The sequence below is a fragment of the Microtus oregoni genome, unplaced genomic scaffold, assembly GCF_018167655.1.
Source record: "Microtus oregoni isolate MIOR12 unplaced genomic scaffold, Mior012 000022F_ref0000154, whole genome shotgun sequence".
Lineage (NCBI taxonomy): Eukaryota > Metazoa > Chordata > Mammalia > Rodentia > Cricetidae > Microtus > Microtus oregoni.
This window is the reverse complement of record NW_024543081.1, coordinates 8464525-8484083: the sequence shown is the minus strand read 5'-3', so window position 1 is coordinate 8484083 and position 19559 is coordinate 8464525. Positions and strand designations below refer to the sequence as shown.

Below are 19559 nucleotides of genomic sequence, written 5' to 3'. Positions count from 1 at the left end.
AGGAGATGACTCAGATGGCTACACAAATATAAGAACCTGAGTTCAAATCCCCAATAGCCACATAAAGTCAGGAGTGGCTGTACACCCTTGTAACCCCAGTGCTATTGGGACAGAGACAGGACAATTGCTAGGGCTTGCTGGTTGTTAGTGTAACTTCAGGTTCAGCGTAAAACCTAGTCTAAAGGAAATTAAATTAGGACAATGATAGAGCAAAATACGTGCTGTATTCTTCTGGGCTCTGTACCAATACAAACAGGCACATGTACTCACATGCAAATACATACGTCTTCCCACTCAAAAAATAAATAAATACATGCAAGACAGTTTTTTTTCTAATGCAACGTACATGCCAAAATTAAGAAGCCTAACATAAAAATTCTACTATTTCACTTAATAATTTCATTCAGAGCTAACTATGGTGGTACACACTTTTAATCCCAGTACCCATGGTGTTGAGGAAGGCAAACCTCTGTGAGTTCAAAGCCAGCTTGATCAACATGGTAATCTCCAGGCCAGTCAGGGCTGACTCAAAAGGGAAAAAAATCCATTCAGGGCCAGAGGAATGGCTCAGTGATTAAGAGTATTGACTGCTTTTGCAGATGTAAACTCTCATAAGAGACATGCTTCCAGGAGAGAATAACTGAACAACTATAGGGGTAGCCCCAGCCAATCACCTTGCTTGTAGGGCAGGGTCACCCGAGGATATTTTTTACTAATAAATATTGCTGGTGTGCTCTCCCCCACCCCTTCTGCTTTCCTGTTCTCCGCTGGAACCATGGGTTCTGTAGGTCTTTTACCAATTAAAGCTGAATATAATTTCTGTCTGCCTTCATTTACGCCGCTACAAACAACAAATCAGGTAAGTCCATGAGGTCACTTATAGATTTTGACTTAAACTTTTATGCGTAACTAGGGAGCCTCTGGTGAACTTAAAGAGCCAACTTCAGATTTAACTTAAAACATTATGGGTGCTCTGCTGAGACTACTGTGCAGGATCAAGAGTGGTAGTTTAAAAAAAAAGGGAGGGTAGTAGTAAAGAAAGCTGGTAGGCTACTAAACTGATTCAAACCAACAATACAGTGATATGGTCAAGAGTGATAACAGTAGAAATGGAAATACAATCGGATTCTTGTTATATTTTCAAGGTAAAGTCAAAAGTTTCCTAAAAGAGAGTCAAAGGCTGGCTCCATATTTTTGGCCTAAGTAAGTAGTAAAATTAAAATGTCATAATTGGAGAGGGGAAAGACTGTGGAGTAAATTTTGGTAAAAAGATTAAAGTTCAGTTTGGGGTCCAACTTTGATATATTTGCTCAACACCCAAACAGGAGAACCCAAAGCAGCATTTGGAGAGATACATGATCGGAGTTTTGAAGATCTCAGATAGACGTTCAAAATTTTAGTGCAGTATTTAAATATGTATAACTACTGATCACCAAGTAAGTGGATACAGGTAAAAGAAAAACCGTAACTTAGAAACAATAACAAGTTAGGCTTACAGCAGCACTTAGCATGCTACATACACAAATATCAGGGTGGTTCAGAGAACCTTCATAATGCATAATGAACCATCTTTGCTCAATGTGCAGTAACAGTAGTTTTATACCCAACCCCTAGTCTTTAGAGTTATGAAACATTAAGAGGGAGTGGCTACTGAGTTTGTCCTTCACTGTGACATATCTACCCTCACTGTACAAATGCAAAACATAAGGCCCAGAGAAATCTAAATAATTTAGTTATTACTGAGATTATACACAGTAAGTAACAAGCAAGATGGGCTAAAAGCCAAGTCTACCTTACTTGAAGAAAATAACACCATCTTAACAGTTGTTCCCAGCTGGGCACTGGTGGCACACACCTTTAATCCCAGCACTTGGGAGGCAGAGGTAGGAGGATCTCTGTGAGTTTGAGGACAGTCTGGTCTAGAGAGCAAGTTCCAGGACAGGATCCAAAGCTACACAGAGAAACCCTGTCTCAAAAAACAAAAGAAAACCCAAAACAAAGCAAACAAATAAAAAAACCAGTTGCTATTCCCAACATAGACTAGCTCCTTCTGCTTGGGCTACAATCATTCCTCAGATATGTGGGGGAATGATTCCAGAACCCATGATTGTTAGCCTAATTTGCATATTCTCACAGTCTTACATAAAACGACAGATTATTTATATACAATCAACACATATCTCTTCCAGAATACTTTAAATACTCTCTGGAAGACTTAGAATAAATAGATGTTATATTGTATTGCTTAGGGAATGACAAAAGTACATAAAAATGTTCAGTAAACATATTTTTACCCTACTGTTGGTCCTCAGTTGACTCCATGGCTTCAGGACCCACAGATAGAGAGAGCTAAATGTATCTAACATCCTCAATGACCTTGCAGTTATTTATATTATGAGATTTACTTCCCCCATCCTCCTCCTTGCTCTACTGAACTGAAGTGCACGCTCAGACCATGTTCATTACAATATAGATGCACAGAAAACATTCCCTGAACAAACAAACAAAGGCACTGACTGCCTACTCTAACTATAAAAGTGTACTAATTATTTTTGCTGTGCTAGGGAAATCAAACCTAGGACATCAGTATTCTATCACTAATCTATATGCTCCTAGCCCCTCAGAATTTCTAAAATTTGATATAAATCTATTTATATATTGAGAAAGTAATATAAAGGGGAGTAACATCTTACTGCAAATAATTCTAAATTATGACCATATAATCTATGGTACCTGAGTGTCTCCATGCCTCCTCTTTTCAAATGCCAGTCTTTCTTTTTCTGCCTTCTGTTCCCACTGCAGTTTTTCCAGTTGTTGTGTCATTATAGCTACCTTCCGTCTTACTTGCTCCTTAAGCTCTTTGTAACGATCCAGCTACATAAACAGCATTGACACATTACTCATCTAATGAAATTATCTGTACGACATCCTGTTCTCATTAAAATCTTTATACAAATTAGATCATAATTAGACATCTTCTCCAGGTAAAATATGTGAACTTAATATGACAGTCTCCTTATTAAAAACTCTTTAGATAGAACAACAAAGTAATGAAGACAAACTCTATAAGTAAGTTCTCTGACAGAAAATCCTGAAAAAAAGCCAATCTGAAGAAAATGGTACTTTCTTCTGTCTTCTTAATCACAATTACTTTGGTGTATGTATGTTGTGACACAAGGCTAGTTTAACTCAATGAAAGAAATGAATAATGATACTTTAATTGAAAGAATGCTTGAAAACTGAGTTTTTTAGTTATGTTTTACTGATTAATAATATTAATCCTGTATACTGTCTTACATTGACTATTAACTCATAACTGTGTAGTTAAAATCATCTTAAATAATTTCCTCTGTCAATTAAGTCTCTTCAAAACTACATATATATGATCTTTAAGCTCATTTAATATCCAACAGAATTGTTTTGTCTTTAAGTTAGGAACAATTACTTAACTTTTATTACAGTATAATTCCAGGTAATACTGGGCTTTAATTAACTCATAAATATTATAACACCATCTAACTATATGAAGGAAAAATATCTTAGTTTCAAGATTAAATTTAGATTCTGTGAACAGATTAAAGAAAATTAAAAATTCCTATAATTTACATTCTAGGTATAGGTATAATAACAAATTATCAGAGATGTTATCCTTTAGATTTTTTTAATTAAAAAAGAAACTGAAATAAAAAATGTTTCTAATATTTTCATTTTTTTCACCTGAGTATTTTCCAATTCAATGTCTCGTCCTTTATGTAAGACTTTTTCTTCCAATTGCTTTTCAAAACTTCTCCATGCTCTATCTAAATCAACCAGTTCTGCCTCTAAGGTTTGAATGTCATCTTCCTGCTTAGAACATTGTTTTTCATTGTCTGTTATCAATTTCTTAGATAAGTCCAATTTCTTGAGATGGTGAGAAGTATTTTCTTTAGCTTTAATATACTGAGGCCTCTTCTGATTTAAAATTGCTTCAAGAGATCTAAAAAGGAATAAGCAATTCTTATGAATTTATTTTAGCATATAAAGAATGTAATTAATCTATTATTTATTTACATTTTTAGTTTTGGAGACAGGGCTCAAAATGGAGCCCTGATTGAACTGGAACTAGCTATGTATATAAAGCTGGCCTTGAATGAAAAGATATTCCTGTCTCCCATGTACTAGGAACAAAGGCATGAGGCACCAAACCTGGCTAAAAGAAATTTCGATTAAATATCATTCAAAAATAAATTCTAAAAATTAACTTGCAGAGACGGCTGTAGCCACCAAGCTGTAGCACATTCACTATGTTCCCTTTTAAAATGGCCCTCACCCACCTCCCATCTCTCTCTCCTCTCCTGCTGTTCCTGTCCCCAGAGACATCTCCCCCTCTCCCCTCCCTTTCTTTTATATTCTCTTTCCCTTAATAAAAGCCCCTCCATGCAAACTCTGTCTCATGGCATCGTTCTCTAGTGCATTGCTTTTTCTAAATTACTACCTTGTTTTCCTGAGCAGGGAAGGCTCTTCTGGCGCTTCCTCCTGCCTGCAGTTAGTTTGAAGCATGCCTGGATCCTGAAACACAGCTTTGCTTCTCCAGATAGCTGGGTCCCTCCATCCAAAACCGGCAAGATTGGTGAGCCCCTCCCACTTCCCCACCTTTGGCTATTTCCTGAGTGAGGACTAATCTAGTCTCTTGAGCGTGGTTTCTCTCTCTCTCTCTCTCTCTCTCTCTCTCTCTCTCTTTTTTTTTTTTTTTGGCAGAGTTCACTGAAAGGTAATCACTTCACGCTGGGACCATACCCACCTGCTCCACCTTTAACAGATCTACTTTCTCCTTCACTGGCAGCTTTGCCTTCCATTCAATATTGTCAATTGGGTCTCTGGCAGGGATACCCTTCTCTGACCATTCCCCTGGATGTGAGGCTTCCTTTCTCAAGAACAGCCTTCTCCTTGTCTTCTGGCTTTTCTCAAAGTCCTGGTACCAGGTAACTGTGTCCTCTCTTGGGCTCAGAGTCCTTGGCATCTGTCCTTTGCATGATAACCCAATGGACTTCCTATTCCTGTCTTGAAATTGATCCTCTCTGAATTCCTGGGACACTAGAAATTGTAGATCCTTGGTTCTTTTCTGCCTCATTCATGGGAACTGTGTGTCATTATTTATACTTCTTGCTCCCACTGGGATGCTTTTTTGGAGACCCACTGATCATTCCTAATCACCTATTTCATTAGGTGAATGGGAATATAAGAGGGAAGGGGAGGGGGAAGACTGGCCTCTGAGGACTGAAGCAGCAGGACAGAGAGAGAGGGAGGGAGGGGAAGGGAGGGAAAGAGAGAGAAGGAGGAGGAGGAGGAGGAGGAGGAGGAGGAGGAGAAGAAGAAGAAGAAGAAGAAGAAGAAGAAGAAGAAGAGACAAGAGAAGAGGAGACGAGACGAGAAGAGAAGAGAAGAGAGAAGAGAAGAGAAAAAAACAGAAGGCTAACATAACCTGTGGGGTAACAGATTAAAGTTGGGAGACATCAGTATGATTTTTGCTTATGTTGATATGAATACAAACGTCTACCTAGGAACTAGTTATAGAAATGCGTATATATGGATGCTCCAGTGATACAGCTGGTGAGTGATCAGTACTTAAACAGAAATATGTATATACAAGTTAGTATATACATCCATACTTCCTAATCTGCCAGATGAGAGAGTCTAGAAACAGTGTTAATGACCACTAGGATAGCCAGGATTACAGAGAAACCCTGTCTTGGAAAACAAACAAACAAAAACTTTACAAATGACTGAGATGAACCTCCTGTGCAGAAAAACAAATATATCATATGGACCTTGCCTCAAAATGGAGAAAATCTCACCTCTGTGTCAGTTAGAGGATTAACTTTACTGTAGAGAAACCTGACAAGCACAATCTTAACTTAGTCACCTGAGTCAACACGAATAGTGATATCATGTTGATATTATACACAGGATATGCCTAGAATATGCTGAATGATATTTTATTTCATCTTCAGAAAAAAGCTTACAACAATATTTCTTCAAAACTACCATGTTGATAAATTGTCACAGCCCAAAGGAGTCGAAGAACAAATAACTAAATGTAATACATGGTATTCTAGGCCAGAAAAAGCAGTGTGGGAGAAAGGTACCATATTTATAATTTTTCTGTATATCCAGAGATATTACAAACTAAAGTTTACATTTTATTTTTTAAGATTTATTTATTACACACAGTATTCTGTCTGTATATATGCCTGGGGGCCAGAGTGGGTACCAGAAATCATTGTAGATGGTTGTGAGCTGCTATGTAGGTGCTGGGAATTGAACTTAGGAGCTCTGGAAGAGCAGCCAGTGCTGTTAAACAATGAATAATCTCTCCAGCCCTCAAATGTACATTTTATAAAGTAAATATCCACTAGGGGTGGTAGTGCACACTTTTTATCCCAGAACTCAGTGATGTGGGAGTGTCATATATCAATCTGTTGATTTCATTGGTTAAGTAATAAACAAACTGCTTGGCCTCATAGCTTAGAACATAGGTGGGTGGAGTAAACAGAACAGAATGCTGGGAGGAAGAGGAAGTGAGCTCAGAGGCCATGCTCCCCTTTCCGCGGCACACGCGATGAAGCTCCAACCCAGGATGGACGTAGGCTAGAATCTTCCCGGTAAGTGCACCTTGGGGTGCTACACACATTAAGCACACGAGCACAAGCAGATTAAGTAACTGTCATAAAAACTTTTTAAAAAGTCTAACTGCTAATATCTATTTTTAAAACTTACCTCAGTTCTTTTTCCGTTTGCTGTAGTTGCCTACTTAACATGCCATGATCCTTTTTCTTAGCTTTAATTATGTTTTCATGGTGAGAAAGAGTGTCTTTTACAACACTCAAATTCCTGTCCATATGCTCTAATTCAGTGTTCAGAACATTAATTTTTTCCTCGTTGTAATATAGTTGGAAAAGCATCAGTTGTATCTTGTTTATTTTCAATTCTTCAAGAAGACTTTGGTAACGTTCTGCCTATAAAACAGTAGAAGAGAAGGTAAAAGGGTATATACTTAAGCGTCTGTTCATGACCTCTATTGTGTATTATCACATCACTGCTAATGAAATTTGTCATAGAAAAGCATTATCTCTTCCCTGTTCTCTCTGTCTCATTTTCTTGGAGAGAGGGACAAGGTCTCATATAGTCCAGCTAGTCTTAGACCTGCTATACAGCTGAGGATAACCCTGGACTCCTGATTTTCCTATGCATCTCCCAAGTGCTGGAAATACAGATGTGTACCACCACATCTATCCAAGAGAGATTATTCCTGACAAAGGTAGAATTATTGAAAGGTTTCTTAATATACTTCTAAAATAAAACAGCAATCAAGAAGTGAGTCTGCTTTCATGCGCTCAGTGACCAGGTTGTGACAGTAAAGTGCCACCTGTCAACATGGATTCTCAGAAAGTCTGATAAGTTCCTTAGCACTGATGGAATCTTCTTCATTCGAATATGAAAGGAATGTTCTATAAATAGGTCCCCAGCCACTTTACAGTGATTCTTAGTAAAAATTCTTGCTCTAAGAAGTAATTTTTACACTGATAAAACTAACAGGAATATTAAATCTTAATTACACACTATAAGGAAGAATTCTCAACATTTGTGCTAGCAATAAAGAAAATAAGGGAGTGGGCCACCAACTCATGAGGTAGGGTCCTAGTCAACAAAATTTCACTAGTAACTTGTAAACAGATGCCTGCCAAAACTGTTGTAAAAAAATAATCAGAAATTTGAACTATTCTAATTGTCTTTATGAAAATGTTTTACTCTCTGCTATTTTAAAAGCTGTTTCAGTATATTCTAAGTACTATGTTCTGACTTAAGGCCCATCCCTTTTCATTAACAAAATACAGAACATATATAAACATTTACAATATGAAGAAACTGAGCAATAAGGAACACATTCATCTTTCATTTATTTTCTCAAATATTTACTGAGCTACATGACAGATCCTGCTTTATGTGTTGGGAATATGATTGAGAATGAAATGAGATAAATCTTCTTTGTTCTTATAAAGCTTATATTCCAGTTTTTCTAATAGAAGGCAAAGGACTGAGAGACTGCTAAAAACGCAAACAAAAATAAGGCAATTTTATACAGAATTATGCTACAAAAGAAACTAAATTAGTAATATGATAGGAAGTAGGAGATAATTTAAATGGGGCTCTGAATAATAAATACTTAATGAGGAAGTGGTTTGGGGAAAGCTTGAGTTACAGTGCATTACCCATGTTAAAAAAATCAGAAATGTTTGTGAGAGTACAGCTATGTTCTATTAAGCTGGACATCAGAGAATATAAAAACATACAATGTTGTTCTTGTAATTTGTTTTGGAAATGTAGTTATTTTTCATTAATATATTAGCTATGCTAACATGAAATTATCTTAACCAATTAAAAATTATTTAGTCTTAATTTAAAACAGAACAAACACAGTTGAAGAGATGGCTCAGCAGTTAAGAACACTGACTGCTCTCCTAGAGGACTGGGCTCGATTCTCAGCTCCCACATGGTGGGAGTTTGCAACTCCAGTTCCAGAGGATCCATTGTTGTGTGAAGGCCTGCTTTTGGTCTTGGCTGCCCAGCTAGCTTATACCAGAAATAACCACACAGAAACTGTATTCATTTAAACACTGCCTGCCCCATTAGCTCTAACTTCTTATTGGCTAATTCTTACATCTTAATTGAACCCATTTTCATTAATCTGTGCATTGCCACCTGACTGTGGCTTACCAGCATGAGTCTAATCAGTGTCTATCTTAGGCAGGAGAACCATGGCTGCTGCCACACTGCCCTTCTTCCCAGCATTCAGTTTGGTCTACTCTACCTATCTAAATTCTGCACTATCAAAAGGTCAAGGCAGTTTCTTTATTCAACCAATGAAAGCAACACATAGACAGAAAAGCCTCCTACACCAATCCGTTATCTTCTTTTGGCCTCTACAGGCACCAGTCACATGGTACACACATACACACACACACACACACACACACACACACACACACACACACACACTTAGACAAAACATCCATACACATAAACATAATAAAATTGAAACATAAACATATAAATATTGGCAATACAATTTGTTATGAAAAATTCTTTGGGGGGTCTTCAGTAACTTTTACAAGTGTATAAGAATCAAGATACAGGGCTGGAGAGATGGCTCAGTGGTTAAGAGCATTGCTTGCTCTTCCAAAGGTCCTGAGTTCAATTCCCAGCAACCACATGGTGGCTCACAACCATCTGTAATGAGATCTGGTGCCCTCTTCTGGCCTGCAGGCATACACACAGATAGAATATTTGTATACATAACAAATAAATAAATAAATATTTAAAAAAAAAGAATCAAGATACAAAAGTGTTGAGTACCTCTGCTATACTGTCTTATATGGCATACAGAAAAAAATTTATCTTGGGGCAGCAAGATGGCACAGCAGGTTAAATGTACTGCTGCCAAGCTTAGCTATTTGCATTCAATCCCCAGGAACCACATAGTGAAAGGGACCCCTGACTCCTGCAAGGTGTCCTCTGACCACCACATATGGATCTATGGTGCTCATAAACATATAATATAAATGTTGAAAACTATTTACCTTTTTAAATTCTTATTGAACGCCAGGTTTTGTTTCACATTATTGATGGAATCTTTTAGTACAACACAGCCAATAATTTGGGCTTTTTGTGTGTTTGTTTTTAGCTTTTTTTGAGACAAACTTTCTCTGTATAGCCCTGTCATGGAACTAGTTCTGTAGACCAGGCTAGACTCAAACTAAAGAGATCTGTCTGCCTCTGCTTCCTGAGTGCTGGGATTAAAGGTGTGCACCACCATGCCTGAATAATAACTTAGAATTTTAACAGAATTTTTCTATTGAATATATACTTATTACTGTATTGTAAGATATTACTTCAGAACATCTTACCTCTTCTTTCTCAATTTTTGCATGCTTCCTCTCTGCAGCTACATTTTTTTTCCGATTAAAATGAAATTGTGCATCTTCTTCAGCTTTTTGTAACATCTTTTTCTTTGCCTCATATTCTCCTATAAACTCTCCTGAAGTACTGATTTCTTCAAAAAACTGAGTTCTCTCTTTGGGTTTTTTCATAGAAATTGACTCTACAGTTCCCTATTAACAACAGTAAAGCATAACAGCATGTAAAATATGGAAGCATGTTTTAAAAACAGACCAAATGAGTATAACTACTTACCTGGAAAACTAGACAGTTCTGTGCTTTGACTATTATGCCTATCTTTTCCAACTGTGCTACATATGCAGAACGAGTCACAGGTTTATCTCCAAAATGAAATTCTGAGCATCCCCCTAAAATAAACAAAATAAACCACTATAGAATGTTTTTACTGAACTAGTTTTACAATAATATAATTAATACACCTATACATAAACTCTTTTCATTACTCAACAAATATTATAATTATATGCTAAGATTATTTCATGGCAGAAACAGATAAAAAGTGTTCTATCTCAAAGAGTTCATATCTTAGAGATTAAAACAAAAATATTTAAATAAAATAAATAGCATGTGAGAAAGTGGCATCTTGCTGCGGGAAAATCCTTCTGTACTCTGTGCATATGTATCGCTCTCACTGGTTAAAAATAAAGCTGAGTTGGTCTATAGCCAGGCAGAATAAAGTTAGGTGGGAAAGTCAAACGGAGATACAGAGAGAAAGAAGGGTGGATTGGAGGGAGACTTAAGCCAGCCACCCATGAAGCAAGATACCAGAGGACCAGTAAAGCCACAGCAATGTGGAAATACATAGATTAATAGAAATGGGTTAATTTAAATGTAAGAGATAGTTACAAATAAGCCTGAGTTATCAATCAAGCATTCTGTAATTAGTAAGTCTCTGTATATTTATTTGAAACTGGGTGGTCGGTACAAAAGAAAATCTCAGCCGTAATTCACAGTATCTATAAGGAACAAAGGGATGTTTCTGCATGTGGAAAAAGTTAGTTCAACTTTGAATACAGTGAATAAAGAAATTTTTATTGAAATGGAGAATTTTCAAATAAAAAGCCAAAGGTTAGGTATGGTGACATATTCCAGCACCTTTAGGAGGATCACTTGCACTTGTGTTAACAGCACATTGAGAGCTCATCACAATCAATAAATGTCCAAAAGGGAGCGAGAAAATTGACCGAAGATTACTCCAAGTGGTAAAATGCAGAAATATTTAAATTATATATATAAATATATATATAATGTAAGTTAGTAATACAGTTTTCATACTTTAGAAATGTAGTGAAGTCAGACATGGTAGCACATGTGTGTGATATCTGCACTTGAGAACCTAAAAAGGATTATGAGATAAAGGTCAGTTAGACTACATATCAAGACCCTGTCCAGAAAGTGAGGGAGGGTGGGAGAGAAGATGTAATATTTATTCTAGTAAACGAGAAAGAAAACAGCAACAAGTAAAAATAATAAAATATATATCTACTTTTTATGACTTTATAGTGTTCTTGCATGATATAATTACAGATGAGCTATAATAGTAACACGGGGAATTCATGAATAAATAATAATAAATAAACATTTTATTCAAGTTGCTTTCATGTATATATAAGCCAAAATATATTTACAAGAAAACAGCACAAAGAAGCAGAGAAAGCAGTTTAATAATGTCTCTACTTAGAGACAGGCTCCCTCCTTCACCTTAAGTAAATATTCAAGTATAAAACTGCTGCTTCACAGTAAGAGTATTGAAAAAGTGAGTCTGCTTAAACAAGAGACTTAATAGGAACTAAAACAGGTTCTATTATTTGCTTCTAAGAAAAAGAGTCTGTTACTCACTATGCCACTGATTAGTCTCACACTTCAAAGAAAGAGCAATCTCACTCTAAACGAAAATACACACACACACACACACACACACACTACCTCGGATAATCCTTGTGAATGTTTTCTCTTCCCCACTGTCTTCTATGTATATAATTTTGACACTTGCAGAAGAAGAAACAGGTTTTCCAATATGTGCTCCATGAATAAGTTCTTGAATATTTTTTACTCTTAAATTAGTTGTTTTTTCTCCCATTACAAAACTAAGTGCATCCATTACATTTGATTTTCCTGGAAGAAGAAAGGAAGATGAAGATTCTTTTTATTTATTTATTTGGATTTTTTTTTGAGACAGGGTATCCCTGTTGTGCCCTAGAATCACCTTGTAGACCAGGCCGACCCCAAACTCACAGAGATCCACCTGCCTCTGCCTCCTGAGTGCTACTATTAAAGGCATGTGCCGCAACCACCCAAAGATTCATTCTTAATGACTGAAAAACCTTCTGAGAGTCAAAGAATTTAAATCACCACTGGAAGTGAAATATAGCCAATAAGTGAAATATAGACAAGAAGCCTTGTCTGTCAATGTTCAAAATCTATGTGATTGGGAAAACTCCAGGTAGGTGGATTATTTCTCCTATGTAGCTGTGGCAGGAAGGTGTGAAATTAAGGATATAAACACATGAATCAAAAACCAATTAACTACATAAAATTAAACAAAACAAACATGGACCTCAGATCTCTCCTATTACTGGATATCACACAGGGCAAATCACTTAACTTCCCTATTTCAGTAACACCCATTTTATAAATTGGGAAATGATCATATAGACATTATAACAGCACCATACCCCTCTGTATTTAAAAAAATTTAAAAAGCTAGCTGGGTAGTGGTGGCACATGACTTTAATCCCGGCTCTTGGGAAACAGAGGGAGGCAGATCTCTGCAAATTAAGAGGCCAGCCTGACCTACAGTGTGAGTTCCAGGACAGCCTGGGCTGTTAACATAGAGAAACCTTGTCTAGAAAAACAAAGACAAAACAACAACAACGAAAAAAAAAACATTAAAAGTTAAATGCTAACTGAATGTAAGATCTTCTCAAGGTATAAACTGAGACTGCTAGAATCTTCATGGGTTTTTTTTTGTAATATATATATTTTTTAGAGATTTATTTAATTATTTTGTATACAGTGTTCTGTCTGCATGCATCATTGCACACCAGAAGAGGGCACTAGATCTCATTGTAGATGGTTGTGAGCCACCATGTGGTTGCTGGAAATTGAACTCAGGTCCTTTGGAAGAGCAGCCAGTGCTCTTAACCTCTGAGCCATCTTTCTAGCCCCTGTAATATATTATTTATCATTGTGTTTATTACTTCATTAGGAAACATTTATTGAATCTTCATGTTTTAATACTTGGATCTGGGAAAGGTTTTCACATTTCTTGGTAAGAATGTAAAAAACTTGGTGAGAGCTGGGTGGTGGTGGCACATGCCTTTAATCCCAGCACTTGGAAGGCAGACAAGTGGATCTTTGTGAGTTCGAGACTAGCCTGGACTACAAAAGAGCTAGTTCCAGGACAGGTTCCAAAGCTACAGAGAAACCTTGACTCAAAAAACCAAACCAAACCAAACAAAAAAACAAAACAACAACAACAACAAAAAAAAACAACTTGATGAGACAGGACCATCTGCTTCCTTTCTAGGAGTCTGGAATTTGGGTACGTGCTAGGAAGAGGATATGACCATCTCCCAGTAAAAACCCTATGTATTGAGTCCATGAGGTTTCTTGGTGGCATTTTAACATGAGAACTTACTGCTGAAGATTTTGGCTTTTCCTGTTGCTGAGTTTGCTCTGTACCTCTCCACTGTCATGCATGACAATCCTGAGTAAACTCTATGCCACACACTGAAGATCAACCAGCAAATCACCAAACCAGAGGGTAGTCCTGGAAACCTTCAACCCCACTGGTAGATTCGCTATATGGGGAAATTTAAAGATGAGTTCTATAAAAACTATAAAATTTGTGTCTAAGTCAGCTGTGGTGGGGCACACCTTTAATTCCAGCACTTGGGAGGCAGAGGCAGGTGGATCTCAGTGAGTTTGAGACCAGCTTATCTATATAACAAGCTCCTGGACAAGGCTATATAGTGAGATACTGTCTCAAAAAACTAAACAAATCCCTTGTGTTTGAAACAAGGAATTCAAATATTTTATCTCCTTACCAAGTAAATCCTTTCCTATACAAAGGTTCTGCTATTTTCCTAGAACTTAAGCGAATTAATTGGCTGACTGCTTCCTGCTTTTGCCCCAATTATTTTCAAACTAGCCAGTTGTCAAGACTGTCAGGGTAGACTCCAGCTAATGGGAAAAAGACTCAGACACCACCTGCCTTAGAAAAAACAAATACACTTCCCGGTCTCAATGAGCTTGCTCTTCCAAGCACACTCACTTGATCAAGATACTTGTTAAGATACTTCAGCTGGAGTGGCAGTCTTTTTCTTTGTGATCCCAATAAGACAACATAAGGGGATCAAGGGGATTTGAATTGGAAAGGAAGAAGTGAAACTTTCGTTATTTGCAGATGATATGATAGTGTACATAAGCGACCCCCAAAACTCCACCAAAGAACTTTTACAGCTGATAAACACCTTTGGTAATGTGGCAGGCTACAAGATCAACTCCAAAAAATCAGTCGCCCTCTTATACACAAAGGATATGGAAGCAGAGAGGGAAATCAGAGAAGCTTCACCTTTCACGATAGCCACAAACAGCATAAAATATCTTGGGGTAACTCAAACCAAGGAAGTGAAAGATCTATTTGACAAGAACTTTAAGGCATTGAAGAAAGAAATTGAGGAGGATACCAGAAAATGGAAGGATCTCCCTTGCTCTTGGATTGGGAGGATCAACATAGTAAAAATGGCAATTCTACCAAAGGCAATTTATAGATTCAATGCAATCCCCATCAAGGTCCCATCAAAATTCCTCACAGATCTTGAGAGGACAATAATCAACTTTATATGGAAAAACAAAAAACCCAGGATAGCCAAAACAATCCTATACAATAAAGGATCTCTGGAGGCATTACCATCCCTGACTTCAAACTCTATTACAGAGCTACAGTAATGAAAACAGTGTGGTACTGGCATAAAAACAGAGAAGTTGAGCAATGGAATCGTATAGAAGACCCGAATTTTAACCCACAAACCTATGATCACCTCATTTTCGATAAAGGAGCTAAAGGTATACAATGGAAGAAAGAAAGCATCTTCAGCAAATGGTGCTGGCATAACTGGATGTCAACCTGTAGAAGAATGAAAATAGACCCATATCTATCACCATGCACAAAACTCAAGTCCAAATGGATTAAAGACCTCAATATCAGTCAGAACACATTGAACCTGACAGAAGAGAAAGTGGGAAGTACCCTACAACAGATGGGCACAGGAGATCGCTTCCTATGTATAACCCCAGCAGCACAGACATTAAGGGCAACATTGAATAAATGGGACCTACTAAAACTGAGAAGCTTCTGTAAAGCAAAGGACACTGTCACTAAGACAAAAAAGCAACCTACTAACTAGGAGAAGATCTTCACCAACCCCGCAACAGACAAAGGTCTGATCTCCAAAATATATAGAGAACTCAGGAAACTAGACTTTAAAATGCTAATTAACCCAATTAAAAAATGGGGCACTGAACTGAACAGAGAATTCTCAACAGAAGAAGTTCAAATGGCCAAAAGACACTTAAGGTCATGCTCAACCTCCTTAGCGATCAGGGAAATGCAAATCAAAACAACTTTGAGATATCATCTTACACCTGTCAAAATGGCTAAAATAAAAAAAAAACTCCAATGATAGCCTTTGCTGGAGAGGCTGTGGAAGAAGGGGTACCCTCATCCATTGCTGGTGGGAATGCAATCTTGTGCAACCACTTTGGAAATCAGTGTTTCGGTTTCTCAGGAAATTCGGGATCAACCTACTCCTGGACCCAGCAATACCACTCCTGGGAATATACCCAAGAGATGTCCTATCATATGACAAGAGCATTTGTTCAACTATGTTCATAGCAGTATTATTTGTAATAGCCAGAACCTGGAAACAACCTAGATGCCCTTCAATGGAAGAATGGATGAAGAAAGTGTGGAATATATACACATTAGAGTACTACGCTGCGGTAAAAAACAATGACTTCTCGAATTTTGCATGCAAATGGATGGAAATAGAAAACACTATACTAAGTGAGGTAACCCAGACCCAAAAAGATGAACATGGGATGTACTCATTCATAATTGGTTTCTAGCCATAAATAAGGGTCACGGAGTCTACAATTGGTGAACCTAAAGAAGCTAAGTAAGAAGGTGAACCCAAGGAAAAACATATAGTTATCCTCTTGGCTATGGGAAGTAGACAAAATTGCCGGGGAGAAAATTGGGATCTTGGGGGTGGGGTGGGATGGGGGTAAGGGGAGATGGGGAGAGAAAAGGGAGAAGGGGAGGATGGGGGGAACTTGGGGAAAAAGGATGATTGGGATAAAGGAAGGTTGGATAGGGGAGCACGGAAGCACAATTCTTAGTTAAGGGAGCCACCTTAGGGTTGGCAAGAGACTTGAACCTAGAGTGGCTCCCAGGAGCCCAAGGCAATGTCCCCAGTTAGTTCCTTGGGCAGCTGAGGATAGGGAACCTGAAATGACCCTATCCTATAGCAATACTGACGAATATCTTGCATATCACCATAGAACCTTCATCCGGTGATGGATGGAGATAGAGACAGAGACCCACACTGGAGCACTGGACTGAGCTCCCAAGGTCCCAATGAGGAGCAGAAGAAGGGAGAACATGAGCAAAGAAGTCGGGACCACGAGGGGTGCACCCACCCATTGAGACAGTGGAGCTGATCTATTGGGAGCTCACCAAGGCCAGCTGGACTGTGACTGAAAAAGCATGGGATAAAACCGGACTCTCTGAACATGGCGAACAATGAGGGCTGATGAGAAGCCAAGGACAATGGCACGGGGTTTTGATCCTACTTAATGTGCTGGCTTTGTGGGAGCCTAGCCAGTTTGGATGTTCACCTTCCTAGATATGGACAGGGTGGGAGGACCTAGGACTTACCACAGGGCAGGGAACCCTGACTGCTCTTTGGACTGGAGAGGGAGGGGGAGAGGAGTAGGGGGAGGGGGAGAAGGGTGGGAGGAGGGGGAGAAGGATGGGAGGAGAGGGAGGGAAATGGGAGGCTGGGAGGAGGCGGAAACTTGTTTTTTTTCCTTTTCTCAATAAAAAAAAAATTCTAAAAAAAAAGACAGTCATCTAATATGTAAAAAAGACAATTACTTATGGTAATATCTTGGAAAGATAAAACTGGGTGATGAAAGAATAGAACAATGGGAGAGAAATGTAAAGTGCTAATCTGTCCACTAATGTTAACAACCATCTGTTATAAAAAAAATGAACAAACCAAGACAGAAGACTAAAGATATCTGCCATGAATAATTTAAAAAGAACATTAGGAAAGCAGCTATTCTGAAAGAGATATATTTTAGACTACGGTAGCTTAACACAGATGAACCAAGATTTGAAAACTTTTATTATAAAAGTTACACTATTGTTATTCCAATCCTTTTTGATTCCAACTCCTCAAAACATAACTCTGTACCTCTCTTTTTGTCATTCCTAGTTCAAATTCTTAAAAGTTTCTTCAATTTTGATCTCTTAGCCATCAAAATATTCAATCATCCTACAAACATTTTCTGAACATGTGCCAGGCACTCTGTTAAGTACCAGGGTTAAAAAAAAGCAGTAAAATATAGGTTTTGCACTATCAAAACTTAATGGAGACCATAGCTTTGGACTATCCTCATAACTAGATACCAGACTATGAGACCAAACCAAATAAAATAACTCATATAATTTCTATACAGTCAAACTAAACTTCTAAGGAAGCCAGTAAATTCCCACATATACTGGCTTGTCCTGAAAGCTGGAAGGTCACAACAACCAATTAGAGAGTCCAATCTACCTCAGAAGGGTATAAGGAAAGTAACCTGTCATAACCTACTGTTGGCCAATCCACTTTTATTGTTCTTATAAAAGCCAACCGCTCTGTTATTCCTAATAGAATACTGATTCTACTTCATAGAATAATGCTACAATCACAAACAAAAGTCAATTAGCTCTTTAAATTTGTTGTAATTTTTCTTTGCACTGCCCTAAGGTGCTTACAGTGGGGTAATGGGATCAATCTGTTGTAACATTTTTGGTGCTGAACACCTACTATCTGTTATTTTATTTTTATTTTTTGTAACGATTTCTGTGAAATTGGTATTTACATTTTACAAATGAAGAGGCACAAATTCAAACATGTTTTAGAGCAAAATATTTGATTCCTAAAATACGTTTCCAATAAATTTAGCAAATACTATAATAACTTCTAAGGAAAATGTGAAATATCACAGAAACACCTAACAGAAGCACTAATAGCTAGAGACCAAGCTGTATTTTAAAAATAATTATTGTGTTTTTTTCTGCATGTATGTATGCATACTACATGTGTGCCTGGCGCCTGCAAAAGTCAAAAGAGATTGTGAAGATTCCTTGGAGCTAGAATTACAATGGTTGTGAGCTACCATTTGGATGCTGGAAACTAGATCCAGGTCCTCTGAAGAGCAGCTAGTACCTGTAACCACTGAGCCATTTCTCTAGCTTGAGCTAGCTTATTAGGAAATAATTCTAGGTTAAGTTTTAAGGAGCAAATCAATTGAGAGAGGGAGTGTTAAAGCTAAATATAACAGCCCAGGAAAAAAGAGTAACTTGATCATAGGTACAAAGAAATGAGAAAGCATGGTGCTATTCCAGTTTTTTTAAAACGCAGAATATTGCTTTTATACTTGGGGGTGTAAGAGGAGAAAGGCTAGGTTATCTAAGAATTACAACATACAACATTAAAGGAAATGAACTTTATGTTTAGATTATGGGAAGCCATGGAAGGATTTAAAAGTAAAAGCATTGTGCTAAATTAAGATGAATTTAAAGGATATAACATTCTGATACACTGTGCGAGTCTGAAGTGGAAAGGGTTCTGGCCGAAGGCTGCTTTGAAATTAATTGAGAAAACCTGAATTTGATCATCAGCTGAGCATTTAAGAAAAGGCTAATCTTCTGAAGAAGAAACATTACGTATTAACCGTTTTCAAAAGTTTAAAGCTTATATAGAGCAAAATCTGTATGGCTATGCCCCAAAGGAACAGAGTCATCATCTCTGAATTATAAATAAATGTTTGATTTTCTACTCTTTTTTTTTTTCGAGACAGGGTTTCTCTGTAGTTTTGGAGCCTGTCCTGGAACTAGCTCTTGTAGACCAAGCTGGCCTTGAACTCACAAGAGATCCTCCAGCCTCTGCCTCCCGGGTGCTGGGATTAAAGGTGTGCGCCACCACTGCCCGACTTGATTTTCTATTCTTAATTTGAAGGTTTTTATATTACGTGTATACTATTTTTATATGAATTTTTTTTTAAAAAAAGATCATATCACTAGAAATCTAAAATGGAAAAAAATAAGCTGGATGGTAATTCAGAGGGTAGCTTCAGATAGTATGGTTAGTAAACATTAACTGCTGGTTGGGCTTAACAATCATTTGTTGAAAAAGACAAACCGGTCTGTAGCGTTCAGACTGGAGACCACTGCTGCGAAGGATTTCACCTCAGCACCAGCCAGGAAACAGCCTTTAGAGATTACC

General features: G+C 37.6%; 1 protein-coding gene across 1 annotated transcript in view; it reads right to left on the bottom strand.

The window, feature by feature from the left end:
- The window catches only part of Smc1b (structural maintenance of chromosomes 1B), a 74990-nt gene that overhangs the window by 54508 nt on the left and 923 nt on the right, over positions 1–19559 (bottom strand). The window contains exons 2-7 of the mRNA XM_041672599.1: positions 11923–12111; positions 10231–10343; positions 9945–10148; positions 6757–6995; positions 3718–3976; positions 2734–2874 (exon numbers count right to left, since the gene is read on the bottom strand). Of these exons, the coding sequence (XP_041528533.1) occupies positions 2734–2874; positions 3718–3976; positions 6757–6995; positions 9945–10148; positions 10231–10343; positions 11923–12111 (1145 nt within the window). The remainder of the gene's footprint in view (positions 1–2733; positions 2875–3717; positions 3977–6756; positions 6996–9944; positions 10149–10230; positions 10344–11922; positions 12112–19559) is intronic.